This window comes from Varanus komodoensis, unplaced genomic scaffold (assembly GCF_004798865.1).
Source record: "Varanus komodoensis strain SLA01 unplaced genomic scaffold, ASM479886v1 scaffold74, whole genome shotgun sequence".
NCBI classification, from domain to species: domain Eukaryota; kingdom Metazoa; phylum Chordata; class Lepidosauria; order Squamata; family Varanidae; genus Varanus; species Varanus komodoensis.
In genome coordinates this window covers 300,124-322,925 of record NW_025336401.1, presented here as the reverse complement: position 1 = coordinate 322,925, position 22,802 = coordinate 300,124, and the positions used below count along the sequence as shown (strand labels likewise).

The 22,802-nt window shown below is 65.0% G+C and overlaps 1 protein-coding gene across 1 annotated transcript; it reads right to left on the bottom strand.

Annotated features, from left to right (window-relative positions):
• Positions 1 to 806: 806 nt before the first annotated feature.
• On the bottom strand, positions 807 to 16,261 carry FRMPD3 (FERM and PDZ domain containing 3). The gene is made up of 14 exons (XM_044452708.1): positions 16,114 to 16,261; positions 15,761 to 15,863; positions 15,387 to 15,432; positions 14,831 to 14,935; positions 13,323 to 13,430; positions 12,728 to 12,859; positions 11,666 to 11,785; positions 11,141 to 11,277; positions 10,286 to 10,412; positions 9,880 to 9,969; positions 9,056 to 9,235; positions 7,028 to 7,178; positions 4,475 to 5,329; positions 807 to 3,586 (listed from the first exon to the last, which is right to left on the bottom strand). Exons 1-14 carry the CDS (start codon positions 16,259 to 16,261, stop codon positions 807 to 809), a joined length of 5,082 nt encoding a protein of 1,693 aa, XP_044308643.1.
• Between the last annotated feature and the right edge of the window lie 6,541 nt (positions 16,262 to 22,802).

Sequence of the window (22,802 nt, the reverse complement as noted above, 5' to 3'; positions counted from 1 at the left end):
CAGGAGGCAGGACTGGTGGGTGTCGGGGCATTAACTGAAGCACAAACCAGCTAGGCACCGTTTCACCACATAGTCAAACGAAGAAACCCCATTACGAAGTCACATTTCTCCAAAACCGCATAGTGCCTGGGGGGGAGGGAAGGTGGTTTGTGAGAACCTGCTCCCTTGCCCTCCAGGTGGGGCTTGGGAGCAACGCCCACCTCGGGGGCGCTGTTGCAGTGCTGGGCCTGCACTGACCCAGACCGGCTGCCCCTGGCGTGATGCCCCCGCCTGCACACCATCCAGAACGGGCAGGAGGCAGTGGCAAGGGGGCTGGCGTTGGGCTTGCAGCCTTGCAGGTGAAGATGGGAGGGCTGGTGGCTGCAGGTCTGGCCTGGAACAAGTGTGCGGACGCCAGCTTGCTTGCTCAGCGAGCAAAAGGGAAGGCGGGGGCCCTCTGCGGGCCCCTTGGGGGGCCGAGAGCCTTATGCCCGGAATTAGCCGACAAGCAGGGAGGGCAGCTGCAGGCGTGCTCGTGGGCGCACTGGCTCGCCCCAGCAATGGCTCCAGGCTGGTGGCGCGAGCACAGGCGGGGCGCCCAGGCTCTGCCTCACATGCCTGGGCAACGGCCACAGGCCCTCAGCGAAGCAGAGGCACTGGCAGGTGGCTTCCTCTGCCGCAGGGAGAGCAGCTGGCCCTCTCCATCCATCCTGGGCGCATCTGATACGCACAGCTGAGCAGCTGGGCTTCTCCTGGGACGCCACCGCCTGCCCCGGCCCCCCGGAGCTCTCAGCACACAGCCCAGTGGGAGCCTGCCGGCTGCTGCCTCACTTGCTGATGAGTGTCTTGAAGGAGCGCGTGAGCGAGCTCATGACGGAGGCCACCGACTGCCGGCTGAGCTGCTCGGCCACTGGGTCCCCCCCCCGGTGGCTGGCTGTTCTGGCCGTGGACTCCTCGGCCGCCCTCAGCAAGAACGTGTAGTTCCTCACGACCTCCTCCACTTTGCCCAGCAGCGCCTGCCGCTGGGCCTCGGAGCGCACCACGAACATCAGCCGCACGAATGTCTCGATCAAGCCGCCCAGCACCTGGAAGCTGGCGGCGATGGCCGAGAGCATGTGGGCTGGGCTCTTGTCCACGGCGGCGACCCTCCGGCAGGAGGCCCGGAACTCCTTGAACTTGAGGGCCAGCTCCTGCTTGCACTCGACCAGCCGCGGCAGGGAGGGCCGGCCCTCCCACGCCTCGGGGCTCGCCACGCACTGCCGCAGGATGGCCAGGAGCTCGCCAGTGTCCAGCCGCACGGCCAGGAACCCGTCAGGCAAGGCGTAGGAACGGCCGCGCAGAGCGTGGATCTTGGCCAGGCTGCCCTCAAAACTGGAGGACCGCAGGTCGATCTCCTGGGTCTGGTTGTCGTCCGGGCTGCTGCAGGCGGTGGCGTCCAGGACTTGCAGGGTCCGGCTCACCACCGGGACAGCCTGGCTGTCGAGCTTCATGCCCGGGAGGAGCTGCATGGGGATGGAGTAGGAGAGCTCGTCCTTCTCGCTCCCGTCGTCGGCCACGTCGCACTTCCGGTAGTAGAAGCAGTAGCGGATGGAGCAGCACTTCTCGCTGTCCTCGGGCTCCTCCTCCGGCAGTCGGGCCGGGCTTGGGTACGTGTCCTCCTGGAAGGGGAAGGTGGGGTGCTCCTTGGCGCATTTCTCCTGCGCCGCAACCTGCATGTAGGAGGGGAGCTCTGCCCCCGCGGCCAGGGCCGGGGGCTCCGGGGCCGGGGGCATGGTGTCCCACTCCCGCTGCCAGGGCTTCTGCCTGGACAGGTGCACCCGCCGGTCGGTCTCGGAGGCCGGAGGAGTGTGCTCGAGCGTGTCTATTTCGCCGACGCTATACCTGCGCGTCAGCTTCTTGTAGTGGGGCGCGCCCAGGCACTCCCCGTGCGAGGCACACGTGGTCAGGCACGACGAGCCGCTCTCGGGCTCGGAACGGCAGTCTCTGGACTCGAGGCTCGTGGACCGGAACCGGCTGCCCTGTGAGGGGCTCCCAGAGCCGCTTCCCTGGGGCGCCCCTGCTGGCTGCCGCTGGGCGCTCTCCCTGCCACGCCTCTCCAGTTCGGGGGCTGCGAGTGGGCTGGGCTGGGGCCGGGCCCCCCGGCCAAGGCGCTTGCAGTCACAACTGCGCCTCTGCTGCCGTGACATGCCGGGCACCGTCTGCACCGGGCTGCTCTTCAGCTGGCAGGCGCAGTGCCCGGGGGCCGGCGGGAGCAGGTGATCCGGGAGCAGGCTGTCCCCTGCGGCCTTCGGGCGCAGCAGCTCCTCCAGGAACTCCAGCTCGTACTGCTTCACCTTCTGCAGCTGGAGCTGCCGCTCATCCGTCTCCTTCCTGAGCCGGGTGGGGAACGTGGCGGAAAAGAGCTTTCTCAGGCGGAGGGAGGCCTTGGGCACCTTGGGCTTTGCAGGCACGTCCAGGGGCTGCGGCGCGGGCTCTGGGCCCTTCTCGGCTCTCTTGGCAGGCACCGTGGTGCTCGCGGCTGGCCCCCCGCCCCGTGGGCTGCGGAAGGCACGGCCACTCCCAGCCGCAGGGGACCGGAGGCTGCCTGCTTCCTCCTGCAGGCCCCTGGCGCACACCTCGCCCAGCCCCTTCTGTCCCTTGCCGAGAGCAGGCTGCTTCTGGCCACCCGGGCTGGCTGCCTCACCCCTGCCCTGCTGTCGGGGTGCCTCTCGGTCCGGCGGCAGCTCCGGCTCCTGGTGGCCTTTGGGCTGGCTGCTCCTCGGGGCCAGCCTGTCCTCGCCCGCAGCGGAGGGGGAGCGACCGTCCACTGGGGCGCCTTGGGACGCCCTGGGACGAGGAGAGGCCTCTGCTTGCTGCTTCTGGGGGCACCGGGGGACGTCCAGGTGGGGCTGGCTAACTGTGGGCATCCCCTGGTGGCCACAGGGCTTGCCGCTGCCTTGTGGCCAGCAGCCAGGGCGTCCGGCAGGAGCAAGGCTGGCTGCCAGGGGGTCCGCTGCGGAGGAAGGGGCCTTGTGGCCAGCCACCGGCTGCAGAGCTGTGCTAACAGCAGCCGGAGCGGGCCCGCCCTGGGTGCCCAGGCCTGGCTGGGCCCTGGCTGGGCCCTTGTCCACGCACCCCTCCCCCTGCTCAGCGGCGCGCGAGGGCGCCTCGAAGGCTGCCGTGGGCGGGCTGGGGCCCCAGGGCTCAGGGGCCTGAGCTGGCGTGCCTCTACTCTTCGGCTCCCCCAGCGGCGGGGCCAGCAGCGGCTGGACAGCCAAGGAGTAGCTCCTGGCCATCTGCGGGGCGCCCTGCGGGCTCCTGGCACAGGCTGGGGTGGAGTTCTGCTTGGGCAGGGCTGGCCTGGGCGAGGGGTGCGTCTCCTGCGGCCGAAGGGCGTACGGCGGAGCGAGGATGCCCTGTGCAGAGCAGCTCTGGATGCGGAACGGCAGGTCCTTGCGGGCCAGGAGGCCTTCTTTGCTGATGTGCTGCGCTAGGAACAGGGTCGCATTCTGCTGCTGGTGCTTCATGGCCGAGACCATCTCTGAGACGTCGGTGATTTCCGAGGAGTTGGTTTCGTGGCCGGAGTCCAGCGATGACTCAGGGGTGATGGCAGCCACGACGATCAGCCCTGCGGAGAAAGAGGCTTGGCGCCGGAGTCGGATACTGCATGGGGGAGGATGCTATGGGGGCAAGCGATGCCCTCGCCTTGGCGGTGGTGCTGGGAGCAGAACCGGCGCCAAGTTCTGGGCAGCCGTTCCAAGGGCGCTGCCGTTGAAAGGGCACCCCTCTGGCCCACTGTGGGGGTTTTGGATGCACCCAAGTGCCCCCTAACCCCTTTTACATGAGACCTGTGCTAGCACCCATCCCAAATAGGAGGGGTTTTCTTTTCAGAAGGGGCTCAATCTCTGCCAAGACGGCTTGGGTCCAGGACCCCTGAAGGAACGTCTTTTCCCTGTATGCCCTCCCACCCCTTCAGATCTGCAGCAGAGGCCCTGCTCCGGGAACCCTCCTTGAAGGAGGTTAGGAGAGAGTATGTTTTAATTATGGTTTATTCTAAATCGTGAATTATGGGTTATTGTAAGTATGTATGGGGTGTTCTGTTTGTAAGCCATCCAGAGATATGTCATAACTGGACGGGATAAAAATACCCAAATAATTTTTTTTAAAAAGTGCATGCATGTCTTGGACTCCGCTGATGTCTGGAAGGCCTGGGGAGAGGGAAGCTGCGTCTCTGCGGAATACACAGGCCCTGCCCAGGGACCCTCGGCTGCCAAGTGGGGCCCTGCTGTCCTCCAGGCGCTCAGACTCCGTCCCCTTGCAGCGTGGCTATCTGAGCAGCTCCCCGTCCCTTGTTTTCCGAACCAGTGGCCCATTTCTGGGCACAGCTGGCCTTCTAGAAGAGCGAGTCCCACAGGGCTTGCCTGGCGCAGGGTTGGCAGGCAGAACAGGGATCGCCGGATCGCTCCCTCCCTGCCTGCATGGCTGCCCTCTGCCTTGGCGTGGCCGGGGCCCATACCTGTCGTCTGCGGAGGTGGAGGGTGTGGGCCGTCTTCGGAGGCAGCCAGCGCCTCCAGGGCCTGCAGGGTCGAGACCAGGGCGTCGTCCAGGTCCTGGGCACGGTCTCGGACGGTCCTCGTCTGGACGCTGTCAATGAGTGTCACGGGGATCTCATCGCAGAGGATGCCGCAGAGATGGCGCCCCTGCTCCTGGCACTGTGCCGCTGCCGCCGCTGCCGCCGCCGCCCGGCGCTTGGAATCGTCCTCGTCGGAGCTGTTGTCCCGGAAGCCCGGAGGGGGTGCGGCAATGGCAGGGAGCAGAGAGGTGGTCTCATCCCCTTCCTCATCGCTCCCCGGCGGGGGGAGGGATGTCAGGTCCACCATGTTGTCGTGCGCCGCGCCGGGATTGCAAGCCCTGCGGGAGGGGGGCTGCCCGCCCTTCACTCTGGCCTTACAGGAATCGCAGTAGAGCTGCCCGGAGCGGCTGTGCCCGTGCCCGCCCAGGGTGTGTGCCCTGGCCCGGCCAGCCCCGCGCTCCCGCTCCGGACCCTCCAGGTTGTCGCCGTGGGTGACCCCGCTGCAGTCCTGCCCAGAGCTCTTGGGCGTGGGATCTGACTTGGTCCGGGGCCGCGACTCCTCAAAGAAGATCAGGTTTTCGTTGGCGTCCGTCCGGCTCTTGCGCTCCTTCCTCTGCTCCCGCATGTGCAGGGAGCAAACGCTGATGAGCTCCGAGTCCGAGGCCACGGGACCTCGGGGGCTGCACGTTCCGGGGCTGGAGGCAGCACCACCCAGGAACCCGCTCTCCTTCTTCCCCAGGAGCCCCGCCGGGGCGGCAGCGGAGGCTGGCCGGGGGTTAGTGCGCACGCAGGCATAATCTGGAGCAAAACGGGCATCGGGGCGTCAGGGTGCCGCCTGGCAGGAAGGCTTCCCAGTGCTCTGATCTGTGCAAGGCTGGGCTGGGCTGGGCTGGGGGAGGAAGGGATGCTGCCCCCCTTTTCACCTGCGGGCCTGGAGTCCGGGGGTGCAGGACCCTTCGCTTGGCAGCACTGGTTCTGCCAGGGCTTTGCCTAATCCAGACGTGGCAGCCTCTAGCAGTTGGGGTGCCTCTTCCAGCTACGACCCTCCAAAGGCCACCCCTCCGCACTGCCACCAAATGCCTGTGCTGTGAACACTGCAGGGAAATGAGGCGGCTGTGATCCAGCTTGTCCTGCCAGCCGCGTCCCCGGCCTGCTCCGTTTCCTTGCAAGTCACTCTGATGAATGAAGTGGGGGCAGGAGCTGCAGACTCGTGATGGGGCACCCGGGCAAAGTGTCAGCCACACCTGGCTGGAACCTGTCTTGGGGGGGGGGGGGCTCGGGAGCCCCCGATGCTGCTGGACTGCTCTGCTTGAGACTGCTGGGCAGGGGTGGGCACAGCACCACCTCTCAGTGGAGGCTTTGCCCGTCCCCTCATTCCGTGCAGGCAGGGCTCTTGAGGCCGCCAGACAAGCAGCCCTCCTCGCTGCCGGGGCGCAAGAGGGGCTTCTCCTGCCACAGCCGCTCTGGGGGTCCCCTGCGGGGCTCAGGGGCCCTGAAGAACCCGGCGGAGCAAGCTGAGACATCCAGCAAAAAGGAGAGGCTGTCCTGGCCCAATGCTGGCGCGCCCGTCTCCATGCGGGGCCACATGTCGCTCTGCTGCGGCAGGACGCGGCACTGCGAGAGGCGTGGCAAAGGGGCCGAGGGCTCGTGGCTCCCGCAGCCACCAGGGCTGGGCCTCCTCCACTTGGCCGCCCCTCTGCTCCCACAGGGAGCCTCCCCTCGCACAGGTGGGCCCCGACACTGGGATCTACCTGCCGCCTTTCTATCCTCGCCTACAATGCTGGGGGCACAGTCAGCCTGAGAGGACCGCTGGATGCATCCCGGGTGGCCACTCCCCCACCCGGCTGCTCCACGGAATCACTCGGGCCATTAATTCACTCTCACGGTTCATCCCAGGCGCCTGCGGGTGCCCCTGACCTCTCAGTCCTCATCCCAGACGCGGGTCTGGGCCCCAATCCCCATGAGCAAGGAAGCTGAGGAGGGCGGCCCCCCAGGCGGGAGGGGGAGCATCTCTTGGTAGGTGAAGGTGGGTGCACCGCCCAGGTGCTGACCGGAACTCGGGTCTCACGAAGGACTACCCAGCGCGCTTCAGTCGGTCTGGTTTGGGTTTTAGGATTTGCAGGCAGCAAAGACACGACAGCGGCTGAACGATGTCAGGCCACAAAGTGCTCGCACGGCGCTTTCTCTCGGCACCGCTTCCTCGGGACTTTCCTTTGAACTCCCAGGGGCTGTTCGATGTACGAGGAGCGGGAACGACTCAGGCTGCTCAAACTGGGACTGTCTCTTCGCTCCTGGCACCCCTTTGGAGGCCCCCCCCCCACAGATGGGCAGCATTCCCCTTGGGCCTGGGCGCTGCTGAGGGTCCCTGGCCCACGGTGCCCCCAAGTGGGCTGGAATTTGGGGGAGGGGGCAAGGGCCATGAGGACAGCAGGAGCACCAGAGGGCCCAAGTGGGGCGCCAGCCCGCATAGGGATGCTCTCCGAGCTTGAAACGTACCTGCCTTGGTCACTGCAGGCGGAGGCGGGGGCAGCTGGCTGGTGGGCCGGGAAAAGACCATCCGTTTGGAGTCCACCAGCAGTTGGCAGTATCCGGCCGTGAGGCAAGCAAAGTTGGTGGCTTCCGGCCACTCCATCAGCAGCACCAGCGGCTAGAAGGGGAGAAAGTGCTGTGAGAGGCTGGCTGGGCCAGCGAGGGCAAGCAGTGGCCGCGGCTGGGGGAGGCACCCGCCGGCGCCTTCCCTCCTGTGGATGCCGGCCTGCGCAGTCTTCCCCGGGCTGTCTCCAGCACAGAGGGGCTTGTGCATCCATCACCTTCAGGACGGTGATGCGGTGTTGCCGACGGGGAGGTTTACGCGCCTGCCGGTAACACAGTCCCAACGCAGCGCACCGTTAAGTGGCAGTGCAGCTGCGTCGAAGAACCGTGGCAAGCCAGAATGGAACCGCGGCTCACGTCAGGGGCGCAGCAGCCACGCTGGGCTGCAAACGTGGGCCACGAACGAGCTGCAGCGAGCCGACGTGCCAGTCCCCAGCGGCTGCTGACACCCAGAGGCTTTGCTGGCTTAGAGTGAGGTGCAAGCCCAGAAGGGCGGGCGGGCGGGCAATGCTGAGCACACCTGGAAGCTGCCACTTGTGCAAACTGCAGCAGTCTGGCTATAAACGGGGACCAGGCGCCTGAACAGGCGAGCGCCGTTCTGGCTGCCTGCGCAGGCTCCCCGTGTGCTTGTGAGCCTCGGCCGAGGAGCTGCTTTTCGCCTGGAACTGCCTGCACAGCACGGGCAGAGCGCTGTAGGTGGCAGGCGCAGACCGGCTTGCTGGAGGATGATCCCCCTGGCTCCGATCCCCTGGAGCTGCCCGAGTTGCTCGGCTGCTCAGCCTCACCAAGGCCCGGCCCCTCCGGCGGAAGCAAGGCTCTGGTGGGCAGGGAGCGAGCAGGCCGACGAGGGCCAGCAGTGAGACGCCAATGAGGTGGTCCAGCTGCTGCCACCATAAATAGCAGGCGAATGGCTTCTCCGGCCTGGCCTGCCCGACCCGCCAGCACCTTTATAAATAATGCGTCCCGGTGTTTCACTCAGTTGGTGAATGGCTGGCCCCAGGCAGCCTCCCGGCTCTTGCTGAGGGGACGCTGTGTCCGTGACAACGGGGAGGGCCGCTGAGCTGCAGCCGCCCATTTCCCCCGCGGCTGGGGCAGCACCCCAAGAGGGGCGTGCAGGGCCTTCTGGGGTGACCCCGCTCTTCGAGTGTTTGCAGCAACCCCATGCTTTGCGGTGCGTCCCACTGCCTGAGCAGCAGCCCTGCGGCCACCTCGCCCCTCAAGGCACGGAAGGGGCACTGAGCGTAGCCAGAGCGAGGCCCCTCCAGACCAGCAGCAAGCTTGCCCCATGGCCAGCTGGAGGCCTGCGCAACACCCACAAGTGGGGTGTGAACGCAACACACCCCTCTGCTTGTGGAGTCCCATGGAGTCTCCTCTCATGCCTCTGCTCCTCTTTCTTCAAGCCCAGCAGGCCCAGATGTGCTGCCAGAGGAGCCAGCGCCGAGGGGCTCCGGGGCGGCAGGGTCCAAGCCTGCTGTGCCGGCCCGGCTCTTCTTTGTTCCACAAGTCTTTGCAAATGACGCATGGAGGATTAATCCTGCTCTGCCGACTGCGAAAACTGCTTAGGAATCCATTGGTTTGATTGTGTTAATAGGCTGCACTTTCTTTAGCTAATGCTGCGAGCCCCAGTGCAAATTATATAGTTAAAAGCACTATAAAACCATGGCAACCGAGCAAAAACTCCTGACAAGAAGCATCCGTCACTGCACAGGCCCAAGAGGGGGAAGGCGGGTGGTGGGAGCGTCTGTCCGCTGGAGGACCAGTGCCCTGGCTGAGCCTTGCCTCAGAAGCTCTGCTGCCCCGGGGGCCCGTACGGAGCACCAAGGGCCTCAGCGCCAGCGGTTCTGCTCAGGCCCAGCGGCACGGGGGGCTTGCGGTGGGGCTGGTCTCCCGCCCGGAGGGCTGGGCACGCAGGAGGCAGTGCGGGGCACTTGCCTTGGCCTCCAGGACGCTCGTCTCCACCCGGGCCACGCCCTGGTTCTCCCTGAACAGCTGGATCTTGCTGATCTTGCTGAACTCCGACAGCACCGTGGTGAGGTTGGTCTTCAGGTCAATGACGTGGCTGATGCCGTGGCGGGGGCCCACCAGAAGCATGGTCGCGGGCTGCTTCTCATCCTGTGCAACGAGGGGGGGCAGAAGCCGGTTGGCAAAGGGGCCAGTGGCCCACTGCCCGCCCCCCACTGAGGCAGGCCTGGGGCTCCAGCCTGTCTGCCCCCCGGGGAATAAACCGGGAAGGCGGCTGCAGCAGAGGATGGAGGGTTGTCTGCACTGACTGGCAGCCACAGCCACGCAGGGCTCCTGTCGGACGGGCCTGAGCCGCTGCACGGCGAGCAGGGCCTCTGCCCTGAGCCATGGCTCCTTGCGGGTGGGGACTGGTGGGGGAGCACGTGGAAGGCGTCCCTGCAGGAGCCGTGGGCCCAGCAAGAGTACGGCGCCATCCCAGAGGTCTGAGGTGGGGCGGGAGGGGGACCAAAATGGCGCACGGAGCAGCGAAATGCCCCCAAGGGCTCTGTGTGGGGGCAAAGACCACTAGTGGATGGAGCACCTGGGGCAGGGGAGAGAACAGAGGGGCAGAGGGCCCCACGGAAGCAAGAGGCGAGAGAGGAGGCTGGGGGGCGGGGGCTGGCTGTCCCCAGGGATGCCCCTGCCTCCCCTGACACACGGCCTTGGAGCCACTGCGATCATGGCCCCGCAGCCCTTGTGCCGGGGGGGGGGGGCAGGCTGCTGCTCCCTCCCCTCCCCTCCCCAGGTTACTGTACCAGCCCCACTGTGTTGAAGAGGACGCCTGCGAAGGTGGGCAGCTCGTTCAGAATGCGCAGGTACTGCAGCTTCGCCTGGGTGGTGGAGACCTGCGGGGAGACGCCACGCCTCAGCAGGAGCAACGACAGGGAGCCGCGGCCGCTCCGGGGGGAGGCGGGACAAATGGCGTGCCTCCCCCTCAGAACACCCAGGGGTTCAGAGCCCAGAACCGGGGCCCCCGCTGAAGCCGCTCCCCCCGACCCAGGCTGGCTCCCGCACCTGGGCTGGCGGGGCAGGGGACTGCAGCGGCCAAGCAGCCTCCCTGCAGGCTGGGGCCCCTCGGGGCTGCGCCCTCCAGGCCGTGCCTCCCGGGGGGAGCAGACAGGCAACCCCCGCAAGCCCGGCCCGCCCAGCACTGCCGCTTGCCTTGGTGCCACATGGGGACTGGCTCTGGTGGGCCTTCAGCTGCCGGGAGAGAGCGTTGCGCAGGCTCTTGTCCTTGATGCCCTGGAGCAGCGACGGGGGCAGGAAGGGCTCCAGCCCCCACTCCTTCCTGCAGTGGGTGGGGGGGGAGAGCAGCCGCCGCTGAGCAGGGCCCGGCCCCCGGCTGTGCCTTCACCTGGCGACCTGCAGCCCAGCCGCCCCGGGGAGGGGAGGGGTTGGGGGTGCGCTGCAGAGAGGGGGAACAGGAAGAGCCGGGAGATGCTCCCAGGGCAAAAGTGAGCCGTCCAGGGGAGAGGGCGGGAGGCTGCGGGGGTCGGATGGCTCGCTCCAGGTGCCGCAAGGAGCAAAACGCACACTTGAGGCGGCTGCAGAGGAGGCTGGCCGGCCAGAGGCGTGCCTGGCCCATGGGGGGGCGTGAGGCAGAGGGGTCCAGCCAGGTGAGGGGATGCGGAGCAGCGTCGGTGGCCCTTGGGCCCACCCTCCCTCCCAGCATTGAAGGAGCGTTGCCCGGCTGGCCACCCTCCCTGACCGCTTTCTGGAGCGCCTCGGCCCCGCAGGGGATCCAGCCACCCTCTGCCCTGTTGCAATCAGCACTTCCGGGAGGGTCCCGGGCCCTGTGCTGGGCCCTGCGCTGGGCACTCCAGGCGGCACGTGGCGCAGCAGGAACGGGGCTCCCCCTCGCCGCCACGTCCTTCTCGCCAGCGCCTTCCCCGCCTGCTGCCGGCCTGGATTCGGCATCCCCGCCACCCAGTGCCCCGCCGGGATGCGGATGCGAGGGGATGCGGCAGGAGGCAGCTCCCTGCCCCGGGGCCCAGCCTGGGCAGGGGCAGAACTCACTCCACGTTCTTGAGGGAGACCTTCTGGCTGGGCCGCGTGGCAGAAACGGTGATGTAGATGTGGAGGGCGGTCAGGCCCAGCAGCATCTCTGGTTTGGGCTCCATCCCGGAGCGCTCCCGGATCACGTCGTTGCGGCTCTGCTGGGGGAGGGGGCTGCTCAGTGCGGGGCAGCCCCAGCACTGCTCCAGGACGGCTCTGCGGAGCCCGCCCCACACTCTGGCCTGCGCGGTGCTGGGAGGACCCTTGCCTGCACCGGTTCTCGGGCCGCCACCCAATCCCCTCCCGGCCAGCCCCAGTTCCTGGAGACTGGGCTGTGGGGACAGGGCAACGGGGCAGGGCGAGGTGTCCCTCTGGAGGAGACTCACCTGGGGTGGCCACCGCATTGCACCAGGGCGACAAAAGCTGGCCGGCGCGCCACAAGGAGGGATGCATGGGAAGCTGTGTCAGGCCGAGAGCAGGAGCGACCAGGTGGGGTGCCCGGCTGGGCCGGTGCTCACCTGTCCTTTGGCCTCCGGCTCCCCTTACCTGGATATACAGGTACTCGAAGGCTGCAGGATCGCGCCGCAAGAGCTCCACGGGGTCTTTGGGGAAGAAGCTGACGCGGAACAGGCAGCGCATACCCTGGTAGTGGGTCCTTTGGACGACCTGGGAGAGGCAGACGCAGGTAAAGCGGGGCCACTAGGCATGTGTGGGCACAGCCTCCTCGGGCAGCGCTCCTGGCAGTGCTGACGGGGCCCGTGGGGAGCCGGTGGGGAACAGCGTGTGGGGCCTGGGGGTGGAGGCGCCGCTTGTTCTGTGCCCTGCACCCCCCTCCGAGGACCGGGGAGTGGCAGGCATGGGCTGAGGCGGAGAGACCCCCCCCGGCACTGCCACTGCCACGCAACGGGAGAAGCCTCGGCCAGCCCACGGGCGTGCGCAGCCCTGCCCGCCTGCCCAGCAAGGCGCCCCTGCTGCTCCCAGCCGAGGGGAATGGATCCCTCCGAAGGGGCTCTGCAGGCAGGTGCCTCGCCAGAGCTTGCCAAGCGTGCCCTGCGGAGCCCACTGGGCACGGAATCTGCTCCGGTCCGCTGGACGGCAACGCTGCACCCCAGGCAGGCCCAGAGGGCCGGGGTGGGCACGCTCCAGCTGGCTCAGCCCATCCGTCAGGCTGCAGACAGGTGCCTGGGCTGCGCCCGGAGGCTCTCCCACTATTGCTTGGTCTTTCACAGGGCAAAGAGGCATAGTAACCCCGCACCCCACACACACCGACATGCTGGCTGTCTCGAGCACCCACCGAGTGAGGGAGCTATTGCTTGGCCGGTTCTGCGCTCAAGAGCGAGCAGAGCAGCAGGAGCGGGGCCCCGGCGGCCCCCTCCTGCTGGCGGTTGCTCTGCAAGCAGGCCCTGCCTGGCGCAGAGGCTGCCTCTCGGCGAGGAGGGTGGGGCCCTGCGATCCTTCGAGGGGAGCCGCAAAACCTTTCTCAGTGTTGTGGACAGGAGAAGCAGAGCCAGTTCCAAACCAGCTTCAGGCCAGCTGGACCGGCTTGCCCGCTGCCCGGGCTGTCGTGCCACAGGGAGAGGCGCAGCGGCCGCCCCACCACTTGCTCACATGGGCCAGGGGCTGCTTGTCCTGGAGGAGAAGGAATTTATGGCTCTGCTCCGGGCTGGAGTATTCCAAGACCAGGGAAAAGTGCTCAATGTGTCTGAGGGAGAGCCGGTCCTGCAGCGTCATCATCACGTCCTGGCCAGGCGGAGAGAGAGAGGGAGGGGGGGAGAGAGCACCACGCTGAGAGAGGTGCCGGAGCCGAAGCGGGGGGGTGGCTCAGCATGGCCCCAGCGCCTGCTCCTTCCTGGCCCGGGGTGCTGGGGGGGTGCTGGCGAGGGGAGGGGAGGGGAGCTTCCCAGGGAGGGCTACTCAGCCTGGGGGCCAGGCAGCCCCCACAAGCACCTTTCCCAGCGGGGGGAAGGCAAAGTGCCAGCACCCCCATGCGGCCTCATCGACCTGCCTGCCGCCCCCAGGGACCGGGCCAAGTGCGTGCGCACCGGGGATGCTGGGCCAGGGGAGCGAGTGGCCCGGAGCAGAAGAGAAGCGCAGCCCCTTTTGCGGGCAAAGCCCATGGACGTGTTGCCAGGGCAGGAAGAGGAGGGGGCAGCCGGGGCCTCCAGGGCCTGGCCACAGACCCCCCCCCCCCGCGGCCTGCTACCTTCACGGTGGTCCGGCCGTCGAAGGTGAAGGACTTGATCTGCCCATTCTCGAGGAAGACCTTCAGCACGTTCGGGATGAGCAGCAGCGCCTCCTTCTTCAGCATGTCCTGGGAGGCAAAGGGCACAGGGGCGCCCCCCAAGTCCAGAGGCAGCGGACGACCAGCACGGCCGAGTGCGGGGGGGAACGGGGCAGCGAGGGAGGGAGGGAGGGAGAGAGGCCTGGTCAGTCGGCTCGCGCCAGTTCTGCCCCAGGGAACAAGGTGCCTACAGCTGGGCTTGTGGGGCAGCGGACGGGGCATCCACACGTGTGCCACGTGAGCCGGGCGGGGGGGGGGTGGCCTGCAGCGTTTCCGCCAAGGATTGTGCCTGCTGCCCCCCCTCCTCACAAGCCGACAGATTCTGGCCCCGCAGGGCGGTGGGAGCTTCCCAGCTCCACACAGACCGGCCAGGAGGGCAGCCCACCCTGGCAGAGGCTTGCAGTGCGGGCGGCTGGTCCACCCCCTCTCGTGGCATCCCACACACGGGCTGGGACTGGGCCACCCACCCGGGCACACAGCAGCCCCCCCCCCTGCAGGACACGCTTCTTTGTCCCTCGGCCAGTTGGGGCCTTTGCCGTCGCCCTCTTTCCTCCTGCCCGGCCCTTGCCCACCTTCTCCCACCCACGGCTGACCTCCCCGCCGGTGGAAGCACGCACAAAGCCCGAGCACGGAGCAAGCCTCTTGGCCGTCTGCACGAGGCTCCCGCGGGCCGCCCAGGCTGACCTTTCCGGCCCCGGACGTCTGGCTCCAGCCACGTGGCCTGAGCTAAGCCTTCCAGTCCGTGATGCCTGTGCTGCCTGGAAGGCCCTCCGTCAGACGGGGCAGCAGCAAACTCTTCGGCACTGGGCCAAATCTGCTGACTGAGCAGGGCCTCTGGGACACCCCGTCCTTCCAGCCTCCAGCAGCAGAGCCACCCGGAGGAACACGAACACGGAGCTACTCAAATGAGGTTGCTCAAAGGCCTCCGCCCGCACCAGCTGCTCGCGCAAGCCAGGAGACAAGCACAAGCTGGCAAGGCACGGGCTCCCAAGGCGCGGCTTCCTTGGGCCAGCCTGCACAGCCTGGCAGCAGGCAGGGGGCAGGCACGCACCCAGCCCTGGCCAGCCCCCCCCCCGGGGGGGCTGCCTCGCCCGTCCTCCTCACAAGCCACGGCAAATGCTCCCAGCCCTCGGAGCTAATCCGTGCCTGCCCAAGACCTTGCAGCCCCCTCCTGGACACAGAAGGAGCGACCCCCTTCTTCTGAGCTCTCCAGGAGCCTCACATCAGCGCCCCACACCACAGCAGAAGCGATTCCCCGCTGGCCTCCGGAGTCTGGCTGGCAGCACTTTCAGGGCCCGAACCCGTCTGCAGCCTCTCCCCAGTCCGGAGGGGCAGCCCTTCCTCAGGCAGGGGCACAGGGAGGCGGGGAGAGCAGGACGTGGGGGCGGAGAGGCTGGCGGGAACAGCGAGGAAGCTCCGGGGGAACTCACTGGATCGCTCTCGCCAATGGTGACCTGTTCTGAAAAGCGCACCTTCACGGGGTTCGAACGCAGCTTTGCCTTTTTGGCCGCGCTGATGAAGGCTGACTTCGGGGACTGGAAAGAGAGCACAGAGCCAGGTCAGGAGTGGCACCAGGCCGGGGAGAAAGCCGCAGGGGGAAGACGCGTGGGCAGCTGCAATTCCCTGGCGAGGGGCTGAAATGTGGGTGCCTTCCCTGCCCCATAACACCAGGCTCTTATGCGTCCCTGCAGTGTTCCTTGGGCCTCTCTAGTTCCTCTCCAAGGGGAACCACACGGAGAAGCTCCTTGCCACTTCCAGGTCAGGGAACTTGGAATGCAAGCTCATCTGGAAATGTCCGAGAATGCTGCCGTTTTTAATGGCTGCCTCAGCCAAGGCAGAACCCTGCAGGGAGGGGGCCTCTCCCTTCCCCATTCGCAGTGAACTGGTGGAGCGGAAAACACGCATGGCCTTCAGTAGAACAACAAGGTCTAGAACCTCGAAACAAGCGCTGCGCTTTACAGCCTCTTCCACGGGTCGGGCTCTCACCTGGTGGGTCTGCAGCACAGTCAGGACGATGGCCTCCTTGGCGCCTCTGTGAGGGAAAGGAGAGTGACCCATGTGGCTCCTGGTAGCTGCAGGAGGGAGACCCAGGAGAGAGTCGGGCCGGCCTCCTCTCCCCCTGCCCGGCCTGAGAAGCAGCGTCTCAGCCCCCGCCCCCTGGCTGGCGGGGGCGTCAGCGGATGCCCAGGGTCCGCCGGGGCCAAATGCAGCAGCACGGTTCTACACGGGCACTGTACTGTGGCTCCGGCAACACGGGGGGGGGGGTGTCTTACGCCAGCGAAGGGCCAAGCTGGGCCAGTGGCCAGAGCATGTGGCCAGTGCCAACCGTTCCCCCTCCATCTGCCGGCCTCCTTTCTCACCTCACCAGCTCTATGAACCGCGCTCTGGGGGCATCGCTCACGTCTTCATTGTTGATTGCCAAAATCTGGTCACCTGCCAAGAGCTTATCCTCAGAAGGTCCACCTGCCAGCAAAACGGTTGTTGGCAGCAGGCCGCTGGCTGGGGGGGCTCCTGCCCTGCTAGGGCCCCACGCTGCCCCTCACCCCCTCCAGAGGGGTGTGCGTGCCTGCCTCTCACTGCCCACAGCTTTGCTCCTGCCCCCCAGGGCCTGTGTGGGGCCCCAGCCCCAGCCCCGGCCCCTCAGCCTTCTCCGGGAAAGACCCTGCCCATGCCTCCCCCCACCTGCGTGACCCCCAGCCACCCCCCAGCCCACCTGGGGTCACGGAGCGAACCACAACTGGCCTCTCGCTGCCAGCCACAAAGCCAAATCCGTAGAGCGGGTCGCGGTGGATCTTCACCTGTCGGAGGGCATCTGCCGGCAGCCGGCCACATTCCATAGCATCCCAGGGCCCCTCCTGCATCACATGTCTGGCAAGCGGCAGAGAGACAGCGGAGCCGGTCAGCCCGGGCACAGGCTCCGCCAGCCAGCCCCCGCCTGCCCTCCTGGCCTCCGGCTGGCTGCTTCCTGGAGCTGGGAAGCAGCTCGGACCCTGCCCGTGCCCCCACCCTGCACGGGACTCTTGGCGCCATCTTTGCCCCGCATGGCGCCCCAGAGGGGGTTGGGCCATGCCTGGCTCCGCCTTCCCCAACTGGGGTCCTTCCTTCCACGGCATTGTCGGGCCCTCCTTCGCTGCGTGGATGGGGGGTGGCCTTGCAAGGGCGGTGGTGGCCAGCCTCAACCGCTTGGCCCAGTCTTCCTTCCCCCTGCCAACAAGGGAAAATGAAAGGGCCACGATCCATTGCATCAGGCTGGCCCTGGGCTTGCAGCATGGCAGGACTGGGCCCTGCAAGCGGCCCCCGCAGGCCTGTGGGGAGGCGCACTTCCCTCGCTCGCTCTGTGGAGGCGAGGCTCTGGTCGGCCAGCTTGCCGCCGAAGGTGGGGATGCTGACAGGGCCCGAGAGCTGCAGGGTGTCTGCTGCAGGCCAGAGCCTGGAAGGGGGGACGGCGCTCCGGCAGGTATGGGCCCTGCAGAGCAGCTGCTGCAGCAGGATTTCCCCCCCAAAGTGCCTCTGGCCCTGGGGCAAGACCTGGCGGCCTGCTTGGGCCGCCAGGCAGCTGGGGGAGCCCCTCCTGCCAGAGGACATGCTGCATTTCCACGCCGACGTTCTTCACTGGGGAGCAGCACCCAGTCTGGAGAGGACCAGACTTCCTAGGACCTGTCACGACGAGGAAAAAAGGCCCCCAAACTCTCAGGGGTTCCTCTGAGTGAGAGGCGGAGGATCCGGCTGCCCGCCTGGGAGACAGGCGTGGGAAAGGGCGCAGTTGTGGTGGAAGCCTTCCTCTTCCTCCTCCTCCTCTGCAGAACAGATCAACCCCAGATCTGGGCTGGCAAGCAGCTGTGGATGTCCTGCAGCCCGCCCCCCCCGCCCCATCTTCCTCCTCACAGGGCTGCGTGGCTTTTGTGGGCTGCCCCCTGACAGCCACCCCTCAGGACACTGGGTGATCCAGTGCAGAGGGGCTTCCTATCCCAGACAGCCTCTGGCCAGAGCTGCTCACCAAACAGCGGCTGTGGGACTCCCTGGGGGCGCGTCCTGGCCTGTGGCGAGACGCCTCACTGCATCCAGATTGGCCGATGCCTCCTCATTCCTCGTTCAGCACAGCAGTCGCAGGACCGAAGGTGGCGCCTCGTGAGCAAACTGGGCTGCCATTATTTTCCAGGCAGGGCTCTAGCGCCTTTAACAGCTGCATGAAAGATGCTCAGATTTTGGATGCATTCAGCGCTTTCCCTCCAGGACATGACCCACCTCAGCAGAACGGGGGGGGGGCAGTGGGGGACCTTGCTGCAGGGCCCTCCTGGGCTCCCTGCTGCTCCGCCTTTGAATAACGCGGACAGATGTTCACCTCCTGACGGCTTCCAAAGAAAAGCCAGGCTCTTAAGCACAGCCACCAGGGTGGCAAGGAGCGCTGATGGCAGCAATTCCTCCTTTGAAGTCTCCCGCTGGAGCGTATGATGATAAGTACTTAAGGGAAAGTAACGATTTCATAACATATGGAGACACGATTGACCAACTTGGAGGAATTAAGCCACGGCAAGAACTAAAAGATGAAGGGAAGAATATAAAATGGCTTCTTTCTGGCATCAAGACTGAAGAGAGAAATCCAAAGTTGGAAAGGTACTATAGGAGACCTGACAGACTTTGAAAAGCTGCTTACACAGCAAAAGAGATCATGTACTGGGGATGAATCCATGAGCAACTCCTCCAATATGATACCGAGGCTGAGCAAGTAAAAACGTGCATTTTTACAAACTGGGTGCAGAATTTTCAGGAAGAAATGTGGTCCCATCAGTGGGAAACCTTGTGTACAGAGGATATAAAGTGTACAGCCAGTCAAGCCTTGAGGGAAAACTGGTACAAGATGCATTTCGAGGGGCATGTTACTCCAAAAGGGAGAGAGAAAATGGGCAGAAATTACATCAGGAAGTGCTGGAAATAGATGCATTAGCAAGTAGATGGAAGGTTTCACCCTATGTGGTCATGGGACAAAATAAAAAATGGGAAGAAATACTTGGGGAAATACAGAAAATTTTGAGAATTTATTTTCCCATGGCTGCCAAGACTAGGTTGCTGAGCACTGTACCAGGAAATCTGACAAGGGGTACGGTAGGGTTATTCAAATACATGATGACTGCACCCAGAGTCATAATTTGAGATGGAAAGCAGGAGAAAACCCAACTACTGAGGAGTGGAAAAAGAAACTAGCGCGCGATGCAGAGATGGCAAAACTGACTGTGTAAACAGAAAGCCAGCCAAACAATATAGTGACCAGTGGAATCTGTACTATGCACTACTGGCTTTATAATGGGAATAACGAGAACAGCAAAACCCACGTACAACGGAGTGCCAGGCTTGGCCTCACCCGCCCAGTGGGACTCGGGCGTTCCAGGCTGAGAATGGAGGCACTGAAAGGCCCAAGAACTTTGTGCAGCGACTTCCCCTTCCCCTTTCCTTCTCCAGTATAATTTTATCTGGTAAAAAAGATGAAGTGACAGGGAAATTCAGCAGGGCTTCCAGTGCAAGCTGAAATCATCTGGGCCCCTCTGCATTACTTGGAGGTGGTGGTGCGACTGAAGGCAAAAGCTTCCTCCGGAGGCTCTTTCTGTTTACATGGCACATGGCAGAAGAATGTCAAAGACAAGGGGCAGCGGAGAACAGGCGTGGGGCTGATGGGCATGGGAGGCGCGCCCAAGCCATTCCAGGGCCCGTCATGGCTCCTGGAGGGGGCGAGGGTGTCCCCATGCGGGGCAATCCCTGCTGCTGCCTTTCTGTGGAGGACCGGCAAGACCGGCACCGCCGAAGCGCTACGCATGCCGCTGGCCCTCTCGCCCCTGCACGCAAACAGCTCTGGAGCCTCCAGGGATCCCAAAAGCTCCGAAAAGCTGCGCCCTGCCGCTCTGGAGGCAGGGGGCTGTGGGCTACTATGTATAGACGTGGGCTGAGGGAACTGAAGGACACGCCATGCCGGCAAGGTGGGGGCACACGACAACGGCGAGCAGGAGCGCCCCTCTGGAGGCGTGCTAGGAAAAACAAACGCCATCGAAGCGCGAAGACGCACCACGCGGGCAGAAAACCCTTTTGCAGCTGTTCTGGAAGAGGAAACCCCCCTGCTTTTTGCTGTGCTTTCCTTTACCATTTTAAAACTGTTTTATTTTAAAATGCCCAGGTATGTTGAACTAAAGGCAGTGCTGAAATGTTTTAAATAAATCAGAAACTGGAAACTAGCCCAACCAGCCCTTCTCCATGCAGGGCCCTGCGCACAAGCCAGCAGGGCCGGGCTATCCCAGCTGACCTGGGCAGGAGCTGCCACGGGGGAAATACTAAGGAAGGCCAGGATAAGTGAGGGGATGGTGAGTGGAGGGGCGCTGGCCAGGCTGAGCTGGGGTGCTGTCAGGATTTGGGCAGCTTCAGGGCTCCTCCCACTGCTGGCCAAGCGTCGCAACTACAGCCCCAGCAGTGGCAGGATCGGTCCCGGGCTGTGCTGCACTGCCAGGGCCTTCAAGAGCACCACCTGGGAGCCTCGGGGAAAGAGCAATTTAGGAAGTGGCTCTTCCTCCAGAAGCTGCCCAGCCACACTGGCTTCTAGTGCGCTGAAGCTCCCTGGTGCCCTGATCCCGTCTGCTGCTGCTCTTGCCCCTGTGCCTGGACCGTGCCTGCTCCAGGGGGGTCCCTGCCCCCGTGTGGCCTTCTCGGCGCCTGTCCTCCGCCTCGCTTCGACTGTGCTTCACCGTCTGGGCTGTGCTGCGCTTGCTTCCCCGCTGGCTCCTGCTCTGACCTTGGCTTGCTCTGGATAACGGCTCGGATTTGGCTGGTGACTAGATTTTGGCCATATACTTCACTGACCGTTCAGCTTCCTGCCGCCCACGCCCCAACCTGACCATTAGCTGATTTTATGCTGTCTCAGCTGTTATTGTTCATATTTTACTAAGGTTATGTTACTTTGCTGTTTTTTGTGAGCTCTCGGGCTACGGGGCGGCGTACGAATGCAACACACGCATAAACAAACACCTGCACACTCCTCAACTGGGCTGCCAGGCCGGGCCCCATTCTGGTGGTCCTGCACCTGCCAAAGATGGGCAGAGGCCCTGGCTGCTTCCCCACGCACTGGCTGCTTTCGGCAGACTCCCCCGCAGGGTGCCTGCCCTCCAGGGGGCACTCTGGGGAGCAGGGGCTCCGCTCACCACTCCGAAGCCACCGCTCGCTCGGAGGCCACAGGGCCACTCGGCCTAAGGACGAGGAAGCCACCGCAGCACTTCTCCCTGCATCGGCTGACGGGGTGACTCGAGAGGGGCGATGCAGCAGGTGGGGGCCCTCTTGAGTGGAAAAGGAAGCAGCACGCCCCCCCCCCCACATGCGGTGATGGCACTGGGCTAGGGCGGCAGCTGCACCTTGGCCCTGGCCTGGGTTCCGCGCTGGGGCAGGGACAAGCCAGAGCAGGTGGGGAGCGGCCACTGCCAGCCCCTGCAGGGCTGCCCAGGCTGGGCTCCAAACGCCCCTGGGTGGAGACAGAAGTGACCGGGTGAGGACAACCGAACTCCCCCAGGCCAGCCGCTCCCTGCGCCCCAGCCACAGGACGGCCTCTCGGAGATCAGCACCACTCCAGGTGGGCTCTGACCTGCATCCGGCTGGGACCACTTCACCACCTGCAGGAGCTCAGTCCAGTGACATGCTCCATCTGCCTGTGGCCCCCAGAACTTTCTGTGGGAAGGCTGCCCTTCGAGAGGCTGGAGAGCCTCCGAATCGAGCCCACGCCTTGGCACCAGCTCTGGCCATGGCCCCGCCGGCTGGGCACTGCCCTCCGTGAGGCCCAGTTCTGCTGGGCGGTAGCCCAGGACAGACTGCCGTCTGGAGTCTTCCCCAGGCCTGCCTGCCAAAATGCTCCGTCTGTGGGCAGGCAACTGTCCTGCAGGTGGCACCCCCTGGCCCCCTCAGCAGTGTCAGCCCCCTTGGGGGAGGGCTGGGGCAGGGATGGCAGCGGCGTGGCCGCTTGGCAGAGCGATTGCCGAGGCCCACGCCGAGGCCCGGCTGGGTCAGAGCCCACCTGCACCGGGGCCCTGCACAGGTGTGCAGGCTGGGCGCCAGGCTCCTCGGAGTGCTTGCTGGGGGCAAGGCACAGGTGTGCCCCCCAGTCCCCTCTGCCTGGACCCCCTTTCCCCAGGAGGAAGGGAGCCCGGCTGGTGTGCTCCCACGCGTTCAGATCTTCTCCAGCCACGCCATGCTCCAGAAATGTTGGCCCCTGCATTGCTTTCAGAGTCATCCGTGACTGTGGTTTGCTTAAAGCTGTGGCTCCCTCTGTTCTAAGCTGTGCAGAAGCCTTCCTTGTGGTGATCTCGGGGAGAGGAGAGCAATTATTCAAAGGTCCTACTCCACCTGAAAGGTTTAACCCTCCTTGCCCACCCCACTGCCCCTGCCCCTGCCACGATGTAGTGCTGAAGTGGAAGCCAAGCCTGTAAGGGAGCCACAGAAGTCTGTGGGGCGGTGCACTAGAAGCAAGGGCACTCCTGCCCTGGCCTGCACTGGGGACAAAGTTCCTTCGCCTCAGCTGGAAGGGGAAAGCTACGGCACCCCCTGTACCCCTGCGGCCGAAGCCCAAACAATCCGTTCTCTGGCGGCGCCACCTCAGCTCTGTCCTGCTCGGAGTCGGCCAAGGGCCATCCAGAGGCACAGCGGGAGAGCTCATCCCAAGGTCCACCGAGCAAGCAAGAAGGCTCTCGGAGGCCATTCAGGCTGATCCAATGGCAAGCCAGGGCCCAAAGCCCAGAACCCTCCCCGCGGACAGAAGATGCCTGATGGAGGCAACAGGAGCCGCTCTGAGGGTGCTGCCCCAGGAGCGCAGCGATGCTCGTGGCTGCCCCAGACCCCCCAGCAGCTCCCTGCTCTTTGGGACTCCCACTTGCTTGACTGATGCGGGCAAGGGGCGCACTGGGGGACCTCGCACCGACACCTATTGCCACCGAACAAGGGCCAAACACGCTCCCAGAGAATGCCGGCACTTGCAAGACCCCGAGGCGGTACGATAAAGAACAAGAGATGAGGAGACTCCACGAAACGGATCTTCTTTCCTGCAAGAGGCAGGAGGCAGTTTCTTGTGCTGGAAGGGAATACGAGTACGTCAGCACAAGCCAAGTGCCGGGCGATAGACTGCCTGATCAACCGATCTATCGACTGCTCCGACAGACCACCCCGAATGCACAAATGACAACAGTGGAGAACACGTGTTCTCCTCCCTGCTCTCCCACAACATCCTTGCAAGAAAAGGGCTAGTAAAACAATCACCTGTTCCCTGCCTTTTCATCCTATTGAATGGTTTTGCTGCAGGACCAAGTAGCTGGCAAACCCATCTGCTAAATCCCAAATTGTCTGTTTCTAATCAATCTGGTTGCAATCAGCGCGTCCCCCTCTCTG